We start from the raw sequence: 22,477 nt of genomic DNA on the forward strand, positions 1-22,477 counted from the left end.
TGGTTCTCGAGGACAGTGAGCGTGGCACAACATCGCAGAACCTAGGCAGGCGCTGCTCAGCTGCGACGCTTTCTTACCCGCCACGCAGTTGATGGCTCCCTTCCTGCACAAGCCGGAGGGCAACCACAACGAGATCAGTTCCAAGCAAAGGGACGGGGAGTTGCCCTCGTGGTTGAGGGGAGCCGACATGCAGCTGCGCTTTGGCCAGAGCTGACTTGACGTGCACGGGGTCCTGCGGCAGCCCGTCCGGACCCTAAGGCCCCAATGGCCATTGGCAATTCATCAGGGCATACGAAGATGCATCGGTGAGAAGCCATTTCTTAGATAAATAGGCACAGGGGTCTTGCCGACCTCATAAGTTGGCATATATCGTTGCGGCCAAGCATTAAAATAACGATGCCGTACTCACAAACAGCACTGTTTTTTGGACTAGGCCGTTCTAAGTCAATGAGAACAGCGCAGGCAGTTGCCAATGCGCTCAGTACGCAGAAGCCCTAGACGCTCATCAGTGGCCGGCAGCGGACCATGCTTCATACGCCACAACACAGCGTCATGGTGTCGCAGCTCCTCAACGGTCCAATTTCCAAAAATCGTCTGTTCCAAGGAGTTGGCTCCAGATGGAACTTGGCATACCGCCGTTTACGCCGCTGCCTGGGTCGACACAGCAGGGCGTGCGCCAGCGGAGCGGAAGATGGCAGTCTTGGAGCGGAAGTCCTGCCAGCCTGCATTGCAAGACCAGCGCAAAGCTCGGACGCCATGAATGGAGACTGGGGGCGCCGGGTTCGGGCTGAATCCTATCTCGAAGGTCTCCCGTATGTATTCGCCAAGCAAGCAGCAGGGGTGCTTTTAATTATATTGCGGGAGATCCTGTATAAAGGAGGGGGCGGTGGGGGGGGGGGGGGGAAGCGCACACATATTGCGTTGCTTGTGAGGAAAAGTAATGACCACTGTGCAATTACTGTAAAAATAAAGGCCCTTCCTGCTCCAGTGCGCCTTCTTAAAGGCAGTGTTCCACATTTATATGGATTGTATGGGTTATACAGGCTATTGGTTTTGAAATGAATTAGCTGTCTTGAAGATCTTTCGGAGCTGTTAACAATCCTGCCCTTCTTAAGACCTAAGCCCTTCTAGTTTCTGAGCTAGACACCCACGAAAATGGGGAAAAGTATACCGGGGAGAGTACTTCAAAGTCCCCTTGGCATTTGTGACATAATAACGTCATTCAAATCCTGTCATTCCGCAAGCCATGTGGGGATCAAGGCCAGGAAAATGTAATTGTCGAGGCTTTCATACCTGGCAGTCGTTAGCGTGATTTCCAGATAAAACGGCCGTCAATTGGCTCTCAGTCAATGTTGTGAAAGCCACGGTGACGTAATCAAACCATGACACTTTGAGCAACATATTTACCAAACAGAGGACTGTGCTGTATGCAGCAGCCTTTTCCACTTAGAAAATATACCAACAGCTATAAGCGAGCTTGTTTCAATTCATCTCATGCTCACTTCGATATCTTCAGATGCCAAACATTCCCTTTTAAGGTGAATCCTGGAACATGGAATGCAACGCCGCACAAAGATAACGTGCGGAACAGTCATGACCCATGCTCACGCCCACGGCACCAGACAGGTTAGAGGAAGGGGGAAGTATTAAATGGCCGGCCCACATTTCCACAGTGTGATAATGAAGACTGAATGGAATCGAAGTGAACTGAAGAGAGCTGTGCGGTAGATTTCGTTCGCAAAGCGGGCAAGTGGGTAGTATGCGTCCATCACCATCTGGCCCTAAGTTGGAAAGATACACGAAACAAAACTGACAAATCGGTTGTTTTTTTTTTAAACGATCTGGTCCAAAACCTTTGATTGGGTAAAATTTTGGGCTCAGCGCCTCCGCTAAGTGGTGTCTGTTGCGTGAGGCCAGATATCACTATTCGATTGTGGAGTGCTAGATCAACGGTAGAATTTTACAGTGGAAGCTTAACACGCGCTCGGGTGTGGGGGTCAAATTGATCCCCCGCCCGAACATTTTTTCCAGAATTGTTTCCGAACGGTGCGGCGTAGCCGTGCCAAATTGCGCATAGCTATAGACAGTTGAATAGCAGATCGTTTGACATAACAAATTTAGACGCATCTTGCAAGTTCGCTGACCTATGGCAGGTCAAAGTCAGGCCATCGTTTCAGCTAAGGTAAGTTGTAGGGAATCGTTTAATCTGATGCAACAACGGAGTGTTTGACGAAGCCATACATCTCTGAGATGCTTTCTTAGGCACCACAAATATTGAATGAGCAAATTATGTTGACCTACGGTCAGGTATAAAGGTCAGACCGAGGTCAAAACCAACCTGATTTATTGCTCTAGGTCTGGCTGCATGAGATAGTTTCTGGCGTTCATTTCGAATTTATTGACAGCAGGAACTGCATTATATATCTTCCATTGACTTCTTAGAGGTCAGAACAGGTCATTGACCTAAAATGACCGGTTTAACTTTTTGTTTTAGGAACATACTGCCTAGCGTAGTCTTTGTCGCTTAGTCAAATGCAAAACTCAGTGCAGTTTTGCATTGTTTTTGTCACCATGACCTTGAATGGTCAAACTAAGTCACTGACCTCAAATGGGCTCGTGGCCTTTTGCTTAGAAACAGTTACCTAGGTTCTGAAGGCACTTTGGAGGCCAACCTGGAAATTGACCTTGTTTGACCTTATTTGACCCGAAGGTTATGACCAAGGACGCTCAAATTTTGACCTAAGTGAGTTCACGTACAGGTCAATAATACACCCTGTCAATTTGGTGTTTCTAGTTTCCTTAGTTACACCCCGAGATCTCAGGGAGGGGTCAAACTGACCCCCCCCCCCCCCACCGTGCGAATCAAGTATCTAGCCGGCCATCCGGGTGTATGTTAACGTGCCGCATCCCTTGCGCTGTCTGTCCAGCCCTGAGGGTAGAATCTTTATGACGTCAACTGACCTTCGCGGCTACCGGCCACAGTTCATACCAGCCGGGGCCAAATAATGAGTGCACAACGATACTTGAGCCATATCTGCCACTGGGATGTCGATTTGAGCTCAGGAGCTCTAGCCAACAGTGATTGGGATGAGCTATGGAAGGGAAGGAAAATTTCCATTTTTTGCGGGCGAGCTAGGAGCGAGAGCATTGGCAGCATTGGATTAAAGAACTGACATATTTAGAACGAAGAACAGGAAACCATAACAAAATCAGATTGTCCATTTTGATGTTTAGAATGTGTCACTTCCGTGGGCCAGGGGTGATTAAGACCATGGCACAGATTCCTGAATGCATGGTTTTTATATAAAAGCTCGGCAGCATTAAAATCCTACACTGGCATGGCCGGTCCTGTCTTTTGCATGGCTTGAGCATTCAGATACATCTCACGCCTGAGACTCCTGAGAACGGTAGTAATTTTTATATGCTTCAATCTAGGCTACATGATTCTGTCCGAGGCACCGCCGCTCCGCGCCGAACTCGGCACATTCAAACATATCGGTGTGGTGGTCTAGTCGTCCTATTTAAATGGACGTGAGACACAATTAACCACATTAAAAGAGGTAATGCCTTTCTATTACGCCTTGTTTTCAGTTTTCATTAGTGTGTCGTTTGGTTGCTTCAGAGACGTCATCGTTTTTGCCTTTACTGCTGGAGCTGGTCCGTAAAGGTTACGACCGATGTTTCCCTTCCCTTCTATTCCGTAGTCCATCACAATAGCTCAGCTGGTTAGCACGCCTGCATTCCGATTTAGTTACTGGTAGCCGGAAGGGTTCTACTCGCTTAACGCGTGGATGCGTATTGAAGTATTTGAGTTCACAGGTGCCGATTCGCATTCTTTTTGGGGGCCCTGCCCCATATGTTGATCTGCCCCCCCCCCCATGTTGGCTTAAGACCCTCAATATTTTTGGCTGAATCATAAAAAAATGTGGGAAAGAGTTGGTCATTACACCAGGACGATCTTTTTTGATTATTCCTTGTAATGGCGTCGCCATGGAGGATGCAGCTGTGGAATATGAAGCTGTAAACTCAATATAATATCCTCCGTGTAAGCCCAGGCGCCTTTCCCCGCAACTAAATATGCTATTGATGCCGATTATAGTATTGATATCCACAGGCATAGGAACGTTTCAAAAAGTGGGGGGGGGGGGGTAAGCTCAGGGTGTACTTCAGGAACTTTTTCTTGGAAAGCGAGCCCGATGACCGGCGGGGGATAGGAATGGAGGTTGTTATCGTTCTTTATTCAAATGTCATGGCCGATATGCTAGATATGTGTCTAGAGCTGTTTATCACTGGTGCACAATCTTGCCTATTCGACTCATCTGTCGTTTGGCAAATAAGGCTTTCCAGTTTCCGTAGATTATTCGTCCATTTAAACATTGTCTTCCCTGGGGAGGCGAAATTCCACGAGGGGGTAAGCATTTTGGGTCATTAAGGCAGCATCTGCCCCCATAGCGTAGATGTCAAAATATGGTCTGGATATAGGCGGGTGAGAATTTTGAAAGTGGATCGATGGCTCACAGTGGGACAGATTTTTCACGCGCCTTCATTTCGCTGGCTGCTTTTCAAGAGATGAGACTTGTCGCAGCATTTTAGGCAGAAGCAAATTCGGGAGCTTGAAACTGCTAGAAACAATGTGACAAAAGCCATAAAACTGGAGATTTTCTGTTAAGAATCAAGCCACATAATAACGCCCATCTGCCATATGCTCCTTATCTAGGCCCTGCTCCTGTCCGCCGTCGGTGGCCACTACCCCGGCTCGGATGTCTCCCTCATGACTGACTGCAAAGTGATCGCATGGCTGCTTTGCCGCATACTTTTGGACTAGCGTTACTACTACATGGTGTATGGAACACGTGTTGGACATCTACAGCAATATCTTTTTCCGAACTGTCTTCCCTCACACGACGCTATCGCAGAAAAATAGCCTCCGGGAAGCTGTCTGCCTTAGGAATGAATTGGCCCAACGGACATTTCATTGCCCATCATGCGACGTATACGACTTGATTTGCTTTGTGTGTAGGCAGGGGCCTAGCCAGAGCCCTGCCAAGGGGGAACACAATGTTGACAAAAGTCCATTTTATGGTGCCCCCCTCCAAAAAAACCGGGTATAGCTTACTTGTTAACAAGTGACACAGTTTTCTTCGCCTTATTGCTATTTTCACCTTGTAACCAGAGCAGAAACCAGGAGCTACCGCGAGCTCAATTCTGTTTGTATTTTGAGGTCAATAAACTGCAGAAATCAGGCGTTGAACGACTGCATGGAATAAATCAACTGCGCTCTTAATTTACAATGGTTAGTTGGTTCTTTCTAAACCGACAGAATTCAGAAGCTTTGTTAAAATTGTTATCTGGGTTCTGAAGACATTGAGGACATCACGAAGGGAGGTCGTAGGTTGATATTTTTTTATCCAAATTTGAAGATGAAAAGTTTATTGCAGATCGAGTCGTCAACAGTGTGTATTAATATGGCCAAGCCATGTTTGCCTGAAAATGTTCACCATTCAGTCAGAGTCGATTAGTGATACGATTTATGTAGCATGTTTTCTAACATGCGCGCTCGCAAATCTTAGCAACAAAAAACTCGACACCAGGCGTTGCAGTCTCCATAATCCGCGTCCCACCGGTGGACGAAAATGGCGGCGTTTCTGGAATGGTTAACCTTGAACACTTAAATCGACTAGTAATACAGGGCATGCGACGTCATTTTGAGCATGCGCACTCGAAAATTTTAGAAACGCAAGTCTTGGCCCCAGGCGTTTCAGTTTCCGTAGGCCGCGCAACGTCGGCCTAGCAGCTAACATCAAGTTATGGCCAACGAGTTGACGAAAATGACTGCGCTTCTAAAAAAAGTATCCTTGGACGATTCATGACATCAGATCTTACATTTAGAAGGCAGTCTGAGCGCATACTTCACGTCTGCAATCTTTAGACTGATGAAAACAACGGATTGTCCCTTAAAGCACAGCGAAGTTGGGCTGGAATCTGGTGGTTGAACTGGAAGAGTTAAAATAAAATCTCTTTTTTCGTGTTTCGCAGCTAATTATCTATCCAGAAGACATATTACCACGGCGCCCGCCGTCCGGTGGCACTTGCGGTGGCTGAAGCGGTTCGGTTTTACGGAAGCTGCAGCCCATGCCAGTGTAGTTTGTTTCACTAATCCATTGTGAAAAAATAAACATTCTCAGGTAAACATGTCATGACCTTGCTGATTTTTAAACTTAGTTCCGACCCACCCTATTCAACGATAATGAGACCGCCACTCTACCCAACAATAATAAGACCCCTTATTTCCTTCCGGGCAAGGGGCCTCTTGAGTAGAACACCAGGGGTACATTTTCGTTTCCGGTCAAGGGCCAGAGGGCCATTCCGTCCCACCGCGAATTGTCTTTGTATCGTGATGTTACTGGCGTGCGCCTGAGGCCGCCCCTGCTCGCGCCGCCAGTGCTGCTTCACCTTGGTACGCCGCTGCCCCGACCGGCGGTGTACTGCCTGGCGCGCCGCCCGCCGGGGTCGGCGCCGCCCGCTCGCCTCGCGGATTAATGCAGTTGCCGTCTCGCAGCGCTCGTGTCTGGTCTGGGCAGACAGAGCACGTAAGACTTGAATATGGCGCAGCCGCATTGAACCTAGAGTAAGCTTAAGCAAGCGTGAGTAGCACATTAATTTAAGCAGTGTGAGCTGTGGAGTAAATCGAGATGCCTGGATTTCGTCCTCCTGAGGAATTCGACCTCACATCGCCTGAGAGGTGGCCGACCTGGCGTGATCGGTTCGTCCGCTACAGACTGACATCGGGACTATACAAAGAGGACGGTGACGTTCAAGTAGCTGCGTTGATTTACAGTATGGGTCCGCAGGCTGAGCATATCGTACCAACATTAAAGCTTACTGCTGAGCAGAAGGAGGATTTTGAAGTTGTTGTCTCAAAGCTAGACGGGTACTTCATTCCGAAAAGGAATTTTATTGCAGAGCGTCACAACTTCGAGCTTAGATCTCAAAGCTCAAGCGAGACTAACTTATCGTACATCAGAGCTTTGTTCTCTCTAGCTGAGCACTGCAGCTTCGCTGACGCTGATGAGCGTGTCAGAGATCGTCTCACCTCAGGAATGTCTGACAGGGAGCTGTCCCGTAGAATTCAGCTGAAGTCACAAGAGGAGAAAGTGTCTGTAAATACCGTCATTTCGATGATGCGTAATGTCGAGATCGTGAACGGCCGTGACAGCTCTGGTCCGCCTGACATCAGTAGGGTTTGTGCACCGGCGCAGCATAGGCAGCCGCGTCAGCAGCACCAGCAGTACAAACGTCAACAGCAGCCTTCCACCGCGCAACGGTAACAGCATAGTCAGCGTGCCGACTTTTCAACAGCATGTAGACACTGTGGAAGAGCACGTCATGTGTCTCCGAAAGATTGTCCCGCTAAGGGAAAAATCTGTGACAGCTGTCAGAAAATGGATCATTTTGCATCTGCTCCAACGGTGTCGGAGCGATTGAGCGGACGGAGCCCATTGAACAACCATCGCCGCCCAACATTTTTGTCGGCGAAGTAGACAAAGCTTGTGCGCCATGGAGAGTTTCAGTCCTAAATGGTCAACGAGTCGCTTTCAAAGTTGACTCTGGCGCTGATGTTAGCATTCTGACGCTGAAAACGTACAAGAAGCTGAAGCTGCCGCCGCTTCAACATGCTTCAAATACTCTGACAAGTGTTGGTAGCGTGCTAAAAGTAGAAGGAAAGATGCACGGAACACCCATGTTCAAGAACAAAGCCGAGCCTGAAGTGTTCTACGTTGTTGACTCAGCTGATGATCTCCCCTCCAGGTCTGCTTGCTCGCGCCTGGGCGTACTGAGGTTCACAGGTGAAGTCAACGAAGACGTCTTCGGGGAGGCAGGCCTCCTGAAGACAGCACCGGTCAGCATTCAGCTCTGTGAAGATGCTGTTCCAGTCGCCCTTACCACTGCAAGAAGCATCCCGCTGCCACTGATGAAGCCGGTGGAAGAGGAGCTGAAGAAGATGAAGCATCACGGCATCATCACGTCGGAGACCGAGCCAACGGACTGGGTCTCTGCGCTGGTCCCCGTCTCGAAGCCCAAGAGCAGCGGTGTCCTCATCACGGTTAACTACAAGAGACTCAACCAGTCTGTGAAGCGACAGGTGTTCCTGATCCCTACTCTGGAGCAGCTGACCTCCAAGCTGAGTGGCGCGACGCTCTTCACCAAGCTGGACGCCTCTTCCGGTTTCTACCAGATCCCGCTGGACGAGGCGAGCTCCAAGATCACCACGTTCATCACTCCGTTCGGCAGGAAGAGGTTCCTGCGACTGCCGATGGGGATCTCGCTCGCACCGGAGTGCTTCCAGCGGAAGATGGAGGAGATGCTGGACGGACTGCCCGGAGTCATCGTTTACATGGACGACACCATGGTGTTCGGAGATGCTGCCAGTCACGATGCACGTCTCGAAGCCGTCATCAGGAGGATCCACGAGTCTGGCCTCAAGCTGAACAGGAAAAAGTGTGATTTCGGGAAAAACGAGGTCAAGCTTTTGGGGATGAAGATTAGCAAGAAAGGCATCAGCATGGACGAAGAGATGCTCGAAGTGATCCAGCAGTTCCAACCGCCAAAGAATGTCAATGAACTAAGGTCTCTGCTCGGATTAATCAACTTCCTGGGCCGGTTCGTTCCACACATCCAGGAGTGCTTGAGACCGCTGAACGAGCTTCTGAAGAAGAACGTAGCATGGATCTGGACACCACAGCAGCAGCAGGCGCTGGATGACGTGAAAGCAGCCGTCACTTCAGCTCCAGTTCTGGCGTTCTACGATCCAGCACGATAGACAGTGGTCAGCGCCGACGCCAGCAGTTTCGGCATCGGAGGATGTGTTCTCCAGAAGCACGGCTCCGTCTTCAAACCCGTCGCGTTCTGCAGCAGAAGCCTGACTGACACCGAGACCAGATGGGCCCAGATCGAGAAGGAACTACTCTCCGCGACGTGGACGTGCGAGAAAATGCACATGTTCCTGTTCGGACTGCCGTCGTTCGAGCTGCATCTGGACCACAAGCCTCTGATCCCGCTGGTTAACACGAAAAATCTCGTGGATGCGCCGATCAGATGCCAGCGCGTGCTCATGCGCTTAATGCGATACAATGCCACAGCGGTCTTCGTTCCAGGGAAGCAGCACCTGGTGCCTGACTTCCTCTCACGTTGCCCGCTTCAGAAGCAGGATGAAATCGGCGCTGTACTTCAAGAATACATACATGGATTCTGCGAGAGAATCTTCAGCGATCTTCCCGCCACACCGCAGCGTCTGGTGGAGATCAGCAAGGCGCAGCAAGCAGACGAACCCCTACAGCGCGTAGTTCAGCAGACTCTCTCTGGCTGGAAGGGGGGAGCGAAGCATCCCGACCTGCTGGACTACTTCGCCTCTCGGGGAGAGATGAGCTTGCTGTACCTAACGTGTGGTACACTGCTGATGCACGGGCGACGCATCGTCATCCCTCAGAGTCTGCGAGATGAAATGCTCACTCGACTACATGATGACGGACACTTCGGTCTAAACAAGTGTCGCCAGAGGGCAGCAGTATTGATCTGGTGGCCTCAACTCAGCATCGACCTGAAGCGTCATCTCGAGAGCTGCTCGTTCTGTCAGGTGAACGCGCCCGCCCAGCACCCTGAGCCACTGGTGACAACCCCAACGCCATCAAGACCGGGGACGTGCGTTGCAGCAGACGTCTCCCACTTCAACAACTGCAACTGGCTCGTCGCGGTGGACATCTTCAGCAGGTATCTGGAGATACAACGCCTCCCGAGTCTCACCAGCAGGGCAGTCATCGAGCATCTGAAGCGCCTGTTTTCCCGCTTGGGGATTCCAGACCTCGTGACAACAGACGGAGGAACGCAGTTCACTTCAAGCTCGTTCGCCAACTTCACAGCGTCCTACGGCTTCACAAACCGTATCACAGACCCGCACACGCCGTCTTCCAAAGGAGCAGCTGAACGGGCCGTGAGAACCGCCAAGTGGATACTTCGCCAGAGGGACTCCCACCTGGCCCTCCTCAACTACCGCACGACGCCTGTGGAAGCAACCGGATACTCCCCAGCCCGTCTCCTGATGGGACGCGAACTTCAATCTCGTCTCCCCATCGCTCAGCCAACTGGAGAAGCGACATGGCAGCATGCCAAACTCCGAGATCGGCAGAGGAAGAAGAAGCTGGAGACGTGCTTCAACCGGAGACGCGGTGCCCGCGATCTTCAGCAGCTACAGCCTGGGGATCATGTTCGGATCAAGACGGAGAAGGAGGCAAGCTGGTCCGAGCCCGCCACCGTCATAGAGAAGCTCTCTAGAAGCAGATACCTTGTGGAGCTCAAGGGTGCTCGCTATCGTCGCAACCGACGTCCTCTGATGCAGATCACTCCGTTTCAGGTCTTGACACAGCACGGTTCCACGCGGCGTGCTGACCGTTCTGCACACAGGGTGCCCGCTCCAGATCTCTTCTCTGACCGCCATGCTGAGGTGGCGCCACCGGCGCTGCTGCAACCGCAGCCGCGCGAACCCGCGCCTGCACCACGATCGGTGGTGCCACGGCCACCACCAGCTGTGCCGTCGCCCTTGTCGACAGCGGCGCCGCCGCCGTCACTGCCGCCGCTGACAGAAGCTGCGGCCCAGCCCTGCAACGCGCAAGTGCCCCAGACTCAAGACCCACCGCCACTGCTTAGTTTCAGTCCGCGTAAAACACGCAGTGGCCGCGTTTCCTGAGAAGTATCAAAAAGAAGCAGCAGAGAAGCAACAGGGAAGCAGATTGGAAGCAGCAGGAAAGCAGCAGAGAAGGAGCAGTCTGAGAAGCAGAAGGGGAGGAGCAGCCTGAGAAGCAGCAGAGCAGCAGCAGGGAAGCAGCAGGGAGGCAGTAGGGAAGAAGCAGGGAAGAAGCAGGGAAGCAGCAGGGAAGCAGCAGTCTGTCGCCAGTAATTTTGTTTCGCAAGCGTATTAGCATTTATTTGTATTTGCTCAAGGGGGAGATGTATCGTGATGGCACTGGCGTGCGCCTGAGGCCGCCCCTGCTCGCGCCGCCAGTGCTGCTGCACCTTGGTACGCCGCTGCCCCGACCGGCGGTGTATTGCCTGGCGCGCCGCCCGCCGGGGTCGGCGCCGCCCGCTCGCCTCGCGGGTTAATGCAGTTGCCGTCTCGCAGCGCTAGTGTCTGGTCTGGGCAGACAGAACACGTAAGACTTGAATAGTCTTCTGGCTATCATTCTGGTGGCACGGGGCGGGATTTCCCGATCGATCCGAAGGCCATTAGCAGGGTATATCATGTTACGTTGTTCCTATCCCTGACACGGGAGGCCTTCTGACCCGCGCAGTTAGCCCCGGATCAGCGCAGGAACCCTCATTCACGCAACAACATCCCTGATCGCCGCAGGTAGTCCGATAGTTGTCACATAGATTCTAGTTCCGTGCTTTTCTGTGTTCTTCAGAGATATTGAGTTCTCCCTGACTGTAGATTGTAGGTGAAATGGGGTTTCTTGTGTCAACATGGCTAACGCATGTTCGTCTTAAAATGCTCAAGATCCTGTCAGAGCTAATTACTGATAAGAGAACTACGTAATATGGTGTTGAACATGCGTGTTTGCAAGTCATGCCAATAACAGCCTTGACGTCCGGCGCTGCAGTCTCCAGGCCGTGCGACTTGGGCCTCGTAGCTGTAACACTAAGCAATGGTCAATGAATAAACGAAAAAGATTACGCATCTTTAAGAAAGATGGCTGGTGAACTATGTAAATCGGCATGCATGTTTAATGTAGCGCAATAGTAAGCCAAATGCAACCTTAATCTGAAAAGTGGGGGACAGTTAACATTGCTGGTCCCCCATCTTGAAAAGTGGAAGAGCCATGGCCCCCCTGCCCCCCTCCCTCTGTTCCTACGCCCATGTTGATATCTATTGATACTGAAATATGACCGATTCTTTGTTGTAATATCTCATAGGACAGCAAGATTAGGTGATACCTTTTATTTTGGCGTGGCATCAATAGCTCAGATTATGGATCCAGCTCACTTACAAAGTGAGAAAACATCCCCAAAACGAAAATTTTACCGGCATAGATTTTTCATCTGATGCGCGCTTATCATAGCTTACTGCGGGCACTATGAACCCACCATCCCAATTTTGTAATACGTCTTCAACAGGTCCATTTTTCCTCTGTCGCTTATCCAAATAGTCCGAAAGGGACCCACTTACTGTGCCACGCGACTACACGACTATCGGGTGCCCTGCAACCAGACCTACACTATCAAGGAAAAGGCCCTCGTTGGCGAGCCATACATGAACGCTTGTTCTGGAAGGCAAACCTGCCACCACGCGTTTCGCCACATCGTGTGTGTTGTCAGAATAATTTTAAAGCTGTACCGAAGCTGGACTTCCTCCACGGTGATTGGTGTCACTGTGCGGCAATTTGCGCTCTTTTTTCCGAGCATTTTACGCATTGCTGCCAACGGGCTCGTAAAACGAAAATTGGCTGTGAGTTGCCGCTTCACTAATTATTTTTGCCTAAACGTATCACTTGTGATATAAAACGCAGTCACGCTTAGTTAAACTCGAATAAATACATGATATCATTGATTGGAACAGTGACATGGTTTTGATAGCCTTACGCTTTTCGGGACGATATTACTGGAACGTTTGTGCTTCATCTGGAACCGTGTGGCCAAAGCGTTTTAAAATTAGTGTGTGGCAACGTTCTTCTACCATCAGACGGAATTCAACCATTCTGGATTAAAGCAGACTTTCAGGTTGCAAGGTTTTTAGGTTTCAGGTGCATCGCTGTATGCAGCGGATAATGATATCATTTAGTAACGCCCAATTTTACGCATTTGAATCAAATTTATTTTGAAGCCTGGTCAGTTATCACTTTCTTATGCTGATGAAGAAGTAGTCCGCATGAAATATGAAATGAAATAGAAATAGTTTACGTAATATTGTCGCACACTTCACTGTATTCGGCGACGAAAGAGAAAATGTGGCAGTAGTTGCCCTTCGTTTTGTTCAGTTAACAACCCGAGCCCCCGTGCGGTGCGACACAAGCGTAATCACCCGCACCTCAGGACTCGGGCTGTCAACCGGTTGGTTGCGGCCGAGTGGCCGGGACTAGCACTGCTGCGTTGGTCGTGCTGGTCCGGTTTGAAACTTCGGTGCCGGCATCGAGGTGATGCCGGCCCGGACTGACAGGCAGGGAAGCGCGTCCAGAGAGGGACGGATCACGAAGAGCAAAGAACATTGTGCTGTCAGATTGCACAAAAAGTATTTTAACGATAGTATCAGTTTATTTGTTTGAGGCGCTTTGGCCTGTTCAGACCATTTCACGCCTGGATGATGTTATTTCGAATTGGTGTAATTATGTATGTGAAGAAAAGGATACGTTTATTGATATTTACAAAGCTTGAAGCAAGCCGGTAACTCTGAGAAAGTTAAAGACAATGTTAAGCAGTTGAGGATGGTCACCGCCAAGGACGTATTTTTAAAGAAAATTCGATATTTTGCTTACGACAAAAGGCGTGCAAATCTCTGCGTTGCTGTTGATATTGTGTGCACTCAATGACAATATGTTTAACCGAAAGTGGATGATCGCGCGGCTGACAGTGAGGACGAGGTTGACTTAAGTATATGTAACTATGCGTGAGCGTGGCGTGTCCGATTCGTAGACGGGCCAGCACCTTCTCCTCCAGACGGTCTTTACATGTGTTAATGGCCAAGGGGTTATGTCTGGTTTGGTATCATGAAGTTGTGTTCTGGTAGTATCAGTCCATTGTCGATGCCAAAAATGTTTTGTCATTGTGCGAGTGGAATGTTTTGTAGATGCATGATCAACGGGGATCTCTATGATGTGTGGGCCTGTTAAAGCTTCCTTAGCTAGTTGGTCAGCCCGTTCACTGCCCATGATGCTTGTATGTCCTGGAATCCATAGAAATTTGATATTCATGTCCTGTGTGTGTAATATATGATAGAGATTGACGATTTTAACAAGGAGGAGGTGGGTGAAGTCTGCGTCAATAAGAATTGTAAAGCTGTCTTTGAATCCGAACAAATCACTATTGTGTTCGTTGTATGGGTGTGTTGTTGAATGTGTTGCAATGCAAGAAAAAGAGCAAATAATTCACCCAAATATACTGAGGTGCCATCCGGTAATCGACAATTTTGATGATGATGTTCAGTGCACATAATTGCACATCCGGTGTGGTTATTGGCCTTGGAGCCATCGGTGTACACAAAGCTGCTATTTCGATAGTTGGAAATTAGACAATTAAATGTTTGTTGAACATGATTTGTGAAAAAACCTTTGAGATCATCAAAATTCCAGTCGAAGCCGAAAATTGGGAGTACGTATATTTCTGCTGAAAATCATGACTGCAGATTTGGAAGCGGAGAAACGGTACACGTGTCGCCCTGACCACTGCTGCATCTTGTTTAGGGCGGCTTGGGGCCGTGGCAGGCGAATGGTCATATTCAGCGTCCGAGCACCAGATCACGCTATCATCCGTAAAAAGTAAAGAGGAAATGCCCGATGGTAGTAAGTCAAATAAATCGTTTATCATAAAATTAAAGAGAATTGGTGAGATACAGCTCCCTTGTGGGAGGCTGTTCTCTAGATGGTGAGTGTCGGATACGGCGGATCTGCATCTCACACGAAATGGTCTGATGCCGGAAAGAAACCCAATAATATAATGCGCCAAATGTCCTTTAAACCCTAACTGATGGAGCTTGAAAATTAGTGCAGGTTTTAAGACCATGTCGTAGGCTCGGCTAATATCCAGGAATACAGCAGTCGTGTGGTATCGATATTTAAAGGAGCGTCTGATGTCAGTTTCAAGTCTGATGATATGGTCTATTGTGCTGCGACTGTGTTGGAAACCACATTGATTTTTTGAAAGCAGGCAGTCTCGTTATGCAATCCAAGAAATTCGCTTCACCACCATCTGCTCAAAAAGTTTTCCCAGACAGCTGGTAAGTGCAATAGGACGATAATTTGATGGATCTTTGGTGTCTTTTCCTGGCTTTGGAAGTGGAATAATTATGGTGTCTTTCCAGGCGTCAGGAAAAACATGAGTTCACTCCAAATCAATGAAAACTGCCGAAATAAAACGAATCATATCTTCTGAAAGATTACTAAAAAAGAATAATCTAATTGATCATGACCTACCGAGGTGTTGCCGGCGGATTTTATAGCCTTTCGTGGTTCCAGGAATGAAAATGGCAAATTATAGTCTTCGGTATTATCGGAAGCAAAACAATTAGGATGTAAACGAAAACGGGTTGGCGCAGTTTCCACAGATCATGGTTGGTAATTCCGGATGAGCTACACTGAGAAAGACTTTCAGCAAGAGCATTGGTGATAAGAGGTGTTGCCGGAATTATTTGGCTATTAATGTGTAAAGTGGGCAATGAAATAAAAGTGCGTTTTCCGGAAATTGCTCGAACCAGTCCCCATAGTTGGTTTAGGGGAGGAGCAGCAGTGAACTGCTGGATGTATGCTTGCCAAGAATGACGTTTGGCACTCCTTATAATTCGTCTGGTTCGAGCACGCTCATAATTTCGGGCAAGAAGATGAGGTGCATCATGGTGGCGACGAAAGCAGCGGAAAGCACGTTTCCGACGCGCAACAGCTTTCTTAACTTCGGTCGTCCACCATGGTACTGGGATGCGGCGTGATGGGGTTTTAGTCAGTGGAATTGTCGCGGTCGCTGCAGCATGAATAATATGTGTAATAAGGTCAGCACCCTGCTCTGGTGATTCATAACAGTCTCGCTTCACACAACAAAGTTTTGAAATTTGGCCCAGTTTGCTTTTCGTATATTCCAGCGGGGTATGAATCGCAAAACTTCGTCAGCGGTTGCGTCAAAAGTGGTGTTAAGTTTAATTGGAAAATGTTCGCTGTCGTGTATATCTCCCTCAACAGCGCAATCAAAGTATGTCGTTATTGAGGGAGAGCACAGCGACAGGTCGATGGCTGTTCCTGTTCCAGTGGCCAAGTGGTGATAAGTATTATTGCCTTTGTTTAGCAGGACTAAGGTGTGTGTATCAATAAAATCTTCAACAAATGTCCTCGGCGATCAACGAATTGGGTGCCGTTACTCCAAGTTGGACTGTGAACGTTGAGACCGCTGAGGATGAGAAAAGGGTTTTGAAATTGAGCAACGAGTTGGTCGAGTTCCCGTAAGAACTCCGTATTATTATAATTTGGTGTAATGTATATTGAGCACATATCGATGGTACGGCCATGCAGTCGAACTGAACATGCAACAGCCTGAAGATGTGTGTTAAGAGTGAGTGGCGTGTGTGTTAATTATTGACTGATGTACGGCGCCACCCCACCTTGGCGACGCTCACGGTCCGTGGTGTCACAGCGATATAACGAGGAATTTGTCATTTTAAAGTTATATGTATCGGTGAGACGAAGCCATGTTTCCTGTACGGCAATGATGATTGGAGCTAATACGGCAAAAGGTGCTTTCATTTCGAGCCATTTTGAAATGAGACCGCAACAATTCCACTGTAAGATGAAAGACATTTAATGATGAAGGGACCCATTCCCCCCGGTTGATGGGAATCGCTCGAACGAAACAGACCGGGGCCGTCTCATCGCCACCCTCACCAATGTGCGGGACCGACGGTCTTCGTTCGGGCGTGGTTCGACAGATGTTGTGGTGGGGTGGGGGGGGGGGGGGGGGGTAATGTTCGCGTGATGGCCAGAGGGACCGGGCCGCCGACTGTTCATAGCCGGCGGGCTAGAACGCCGGACGGCCTGACCCGCACGTGAATCACGTACAGCCGGCGGGCTGGAACGTCGGCCAACCTGGGGAGGGGGGTGCACGGGCGCCTGGGCATCCGCGCGCCCAGCCAGGGGCGACTCCACGGCATTTTTCGTCGTAGTTGACTCAGCTGAGACCGAGGGGTGGGGGGTGAGAAGCCTCAGGGGAGGCAGATGGGTAATAAAGTCTGCCTGTATTCCACATGTGACCACCGTGGCTTTTGCTACTTGTGCATATGTTTTGCTGGGCTGCGATGACATTTGGGATTAAATAGTGCGCCGTGCCTCGGGGCACGACACACCTGTCTTTGCGTTTTCAGAACAAATTTATTTTTTCCGTGTGGGGCACTGAGGAGAGTTGGCGGCGTGATCAGCACTTCCACAGCTCAGGCATTTCTGGGGTGATGTGCAGGCAGACCCCTCGTGAGGAGTCTTCGAGTGTCTGGCACTCTGTTTGCAGTACTTGCTGTCGTGTCTGTTTGCAGTACTTGCTGTCGTGTCCGAACCTTTGACATTTGAAACACCTGAGTGGATTTGGAATGAATACTCTTACTTTATAACGAAGGTAACCAGCGGTGAGCGTGTCTGGAAGTCGGGTGGTAGCAAGGGTGATAACGAGCAGGTTGGTGTCGCGACGCTGACCATCTCTGAAAGTCGTCAGCCGTAGGACATGGCAAACTTGCTCATCTCTGAGCTCCGCCAGGATCTCGTCCTCCGTCATGAAACGAAGCTCAGGCGCGAAGACGGTGCCCTTACTGGTGCTTCTGGCATGGTGCAGGGAGACTTTTACTTGTTTACCACAAAATTCAGTTGCTTTTAGTAGGGCCTTGGTTTGTGTGCGAGTAGTTGTTTTAATGATGAGTGATCCGTTTGCCGGTGCTTCAATTTTGAGTTCGCAAGGACCGCAGATAGCCTTGATTTGCCTCGATGGCTAGAAAAAAGTTGATCTTCCGGAATGACACATTTTCATCACAAGGCTGAACAACAACGCACGATCCGAGAGGATCTAGAATTGGCTCAGAGGGCAGGCGAACACTGGCCATTGTCGAGCGAGGGTCAGCATCAGGGCGAGCAGGCACCGGAGTGGTCAAAGACGAGCGAGGGTCGGAACCGGGGCGTTAGACGGAGACGCCTGCTGTCCAGCCACCGTGGTGGAAGTGTGCGCACCAACGGTCATAGCCTGGGGCGCGCAAGAGTCATCAGGCGATGCTGCAGCCAAAGCGGGGCCGGTAGCACTTCCGTCATCTGTATCCAGGGGCGTATCAATGTCGGAGGCCGGGTTCGATTCTGTGTCGGTGTCATCCTTCTTCCACTTGCTTCGCTTACCCATATTAGGGGGGTGAGAAGGGAACAACAAAAATTAAGCGAAAAGGCGTGTTTGGAGCTAGTGCGAAGGGAAAAGCGACGAGAACGACGATGCGAAAAAAAAACTCCTTGGCTGCGGGCCGCAATAGGAACAAACCACTTGCTGAGGTCTTGTCAGACTGGTGCATGGCCACCGAATGGGTCGACGAGAGCCTGTGTTTTAACGATATGGCTCGGTTCGAGTACCACACTTGACAGTAGCAAACATCTGCCTAGTTCCGGTAGTCAATATGCCAATAGCGGCCAAACAATGGCTATACTGTCAACCGTTCTGTGGTAGGTATATCACTAATATCATAACATAACATTAACAGAGCAGCGAAGCTGTGGGGACGCACACGGTTCCCACGCGACGCACAAGGCCACACACAACAACAGCACTCGTTGGCGCCACCTATTGGTGACCCACACGACTAGGTGACCTAGTTCCGCTACAATATAAAATGCATCCATTTGACGGAAATTTATCTGCACCTCTGGAAGCACGACAACAGTTTAATAATAAGTATGCATGTGGAGGTTTTATTGTACATTTATTGGAGGCACATGTATTTTCAATGCTACTGTTATCACAAACTCTTCCTCACCGATGTGTTTACAACGCATTTCTATGTATCCAATTGCAGCAGTCTTCTTTTAGCCTCAATCCCACACAACTATTGGTCATGTGAATTGCTTATTATGATGCATTGAACACAGTTGAGCACTGAGTACTTTTTCTTATAATCATGTTCTTGATTATAATTGAGGTGTCATGACAAAGCCGAATTGAAAACGTGGTACGACGCCAAATTCAGATCAAAATTTTCGCTCACCGCTCGTGATTCACGCAAAAATGGGAAGTTGAAGGGAGTGCCCCACATTTATATGGGGTTTTGAACTGAAATAACCATCTTGAAGACCTTTCGGTTCTGTTTACAATCCTGCCCTTTTTTAGACCTAAACCCATCTAGTTTCTGAGCTAAACGCCTGCGAAATACAGAAAGGTATATCGGGAGAGCATTTCAAAGTCACCTTAGCATGCATGGGGTTATAGTACATCGTTCAAATTCTGCCGTTCCGTTGGCCACTTGACGAAAAGCCTAAACAATATATGATTGCCGAGGCATTCATATTTGGCCCTTGTGAGCGCGATTTCCAGATATAACGGCGCTCAACTGGTTCTCAATCAGTGTTGTTCAAGGTGCGATGACGTAATCCAACCATGACGCGTTGAGGAGAGGATTTATTAGAAGAGTTGTGCCGTCTAGTGCAGCCTTTTCCACTTAAATAGTATGTCACAGGTTAAACGTGAGCTTGTTTCACCACATCTGGTGCTTGCTTTAATATCTTCAAATGTTAAGTATTCCTTCTAAATAGAGCATCAGTTCGCACGGCAGGCGCTGCGACCTGTGTCTAAGGACAAACAGAGAAGATTTTGTAAGTTGGTTAAATGACTTTGCCTTAAGCTCCGCAACTGGATTTGTTAGAGTGGCCGTATGTTTACCACCCATAGAAACGAAACATGCATGTTTGCTTATAGAGCAGCGCACATACCAATGCCGCAACACCCCCTACCCTCATGATATAAAGTCGCATCTGCTCTCGCCGCCAAATAACACATAAGAGCTGAGCGGACACAGTGCGATAAACTTAACACAGCTGGGGCCATATTACACGCCAAGGCCTGAGAAGCTAAACTGGAAAGCTGCGGAGTACGGGAATGACTGAAGCCCTTCGTGAGTAGCCCTGTCCCAGTCCCTACTACCATAAATGCGCACTCCGCCCATGCCGTCATAAGTGGGCCTTCGGTGCCCTAAGGCGCCCTCTGGAGAGCCGCCTAGACCTTCATACCAGTGGGGGCACGTGCCTCCGGTGCCCCCCCCCCCTTTGGATCTGTCCCTGCAAGACCGCTATGCTGCGTAAATTAAAGACTTTTTTTGACTGATACAAAAATCCACAATAACAATTGCCTTTTGCCAAAGCAGAGTCGGCTAAATTCGTTTAGAACAAAGTGGTTGGGAGGGTTAGGTCGTCAGGCTCACGGCCCAGCTTGCCCAATCATTTACAAAAAATTGGTATCCCTGTTCGAGTGTATAACGTTCATTGCCAAAACGCCCAAAATCGCAGCATCCAGCATTCATCATGCCCAAAAATCGCTTTGTGAAAATGTTTCAGCTCAGTTCAGACTCATTGCCTGCGATGAATGGTTTCACTCATCACCACGCAGATTTCAAACTCAAACATTCGATTAAATTCGGGTTGGTTGTCTTTTGACTCTTGAGCCATATGACCCCTTATTACATTTTTATTACGGACGCGTTCAAGTGTACGTGACCAGCATGCTTTCAGCACGTTTATTTGCTTGTTTATTCAAAGCATAGGCAGTCCACAGGCAAAACAAGTTTCGGAAGCAGTCCAATTTAAAAAAAACAATAAATACACGATACGCCCAAATAGAAAATCTCACCACACATACACACAAACACACACACACACACACACACACACACACACACACACACACACACACACACACACACACACACACACACACACACACACACACACACACACACACACACACACACACACACACACACACACACACACACACACACACACACACACACACACACACACACACACACACACACACACACACACACATACATACATACATACATACACAATGCACGCAGTCACGCAGGCACCTTACACATTAAGACGCAACGGTAAAAAAAAATGCTCCACGAGTGTTGGCAAACTTAAGCAAATCAGCTCGGAGCGATTTTGTTGGCTGGAAAAAGTTAGTTAAGAGAAAATGCTGTAGAAGACGATTGCAGGCAACGGGTAAACGCGTAAAAAAAATTTCAACAGTGCTGACCTTTTCAAATGGCACGCGGAAAAGACTGGTATGCCGAGCGCGCCGGGCGGACATAGCCAGACCGAACAGTGAAGTCAGATGAGCGCAGTCTAGCCTAGGATGGCACACGTTGTGTGGAAACGAGATGTTGTGCTGAAGACAGCATGCCTTGAGCGTCGTTCTTAAAGTTAAAGTATATGCTGCTCTGGCGCTCCCTTCTGCATTTGCCTTGTCGTGCGTCGTGATAGAGATGTCATAATCATTCCAATATAGGTAGGGTTACGGGGCCGGCAGTCTCCGCACGGACATGTAAATTCATACACTTTATTAGTGCACTTAAGTTGGTCTGGGTCTGCTGTCAGGTCGGTTTTCATAACAAGGCTACTAGTAGTTCTGCCCTTGTAATAGATAGTAAATCTTATGACAGTGTCTTCGTCGGTTGGTGTGGCATTTGTCGTGATGATGTTTTGAAAAAAACTTTTTCACTTTACATCCACGTCCACGCTCACCTTATATGACAAGGGCATTTGATTCTGATAAAAAAGATGACGAGCCGGTTTCCCGTCGAGTGATTGATGGTTTCGTCGATTCAAGGTGGACTTGATCTCTTCGCAAATTGCGCTGTTCAAATAGCCGTAATTAACGTGCAATTGCTTACACGGTGTAGGTTCGTGGTGCGTGCTGGACCAGCTGGAGCACAATTTTAGAGCGCGTCGTACAAACGAACGGATGGCGGCCGTGAGGTAACGGACTGGGCATTCGCTAGCCACGTCCATGTATTTGCCAGCATCGGTAGGCTTACGGCGCACTTTCGCCGCAAAAGATCGGTTACTCAAATCCACATCGATGTCACACGCACATGCACACCACACGCACACACAAACCGATATATATATATATATATATATATATATATATATATATACCATGATATGGAAACAGGTACGAATAGCGCAGTAGCAAGTTTGTAGTTTGAACCTAGCAAAGGCAGCGCAGCAAACGATACCTTTCCCCGTAACCTGTTAATCACCTCTCTCAAGTCTCAGGTCTAGGCTGACATACTTTACCTGGTACCTACAACCCAGATCTATTAGTTATATAACAAACAATGTAGACTTGACTACACTAAATCTGTCAGCTGCCAGTCTGCATTTGCCGCGTGCATTGGCATGGTGTTGGCACTGGCATATCAACAATGCAACATCGGATTGCAGTTCCTGTTACAGCGATTAGCTAGCATAAGTTACGGACATCTTATGAACTTGCCTTACTCAAGTGACAGGTATCATGAATTACAGCTGCGTTTGTCACTAACAAGCACAGCAAAAATCCCATTTACTCGACTCCCGTCTTTCGATCAGCAAGGAACTGCTGAAAAGAACTGCACTATGCTGAAATAATGAACTAGAGATAAGCTAATGTAACCGCCGGCTGTCCCGTTTTGTCAAACCTTGGTTCCCTAAATTTCATATATGTATATATATAT

The 22,477-nt window shown here is 48.8% G+C and overlaps 1 protein-coding gene across 1 annotated transcript in view; it reads left to right on the forward strand.

The window, feature by feature from the left end:
- The first annotated feature begins 297 nt into the window (after positions 1 to 297).
- Positions 298 to 22,477, forward strand: part of LOC119102355 (box C/D snoRNA protein 1) — a 40,092-nt gene continuing 17,912 nt past the window's right edge. Inside the window, exon 1 of the mRNA XM_037225725.1 lies at positions 298 to 305. Within this exon, the coding sequence (XP_037081620.1) occupies positions 298 to 305 (8 nt within the window). The remainder of the gene's footprint in view (positions 306 to 22,477) is intronic.

This window comes from Pollicipes pollicipes, unplaced genomic scaffold (assembly GCF_011947565.3).
Source record: "Pollicipes pollicipes isolate AB1234 unplaced genomic scaffold, Ppol_2.1 Scaffold_5724;HRSCAF=6776_pilon_pilon_pilon, whole genome shotgun sequence".
Classification (NCBI taxonomy): Eukaryota; Metazoa; Arthropoda; class Thecostraca; order Pollicipedomorpha; family Pollicipedidae; genus Pollicipes; species Pollicipes pollicipes.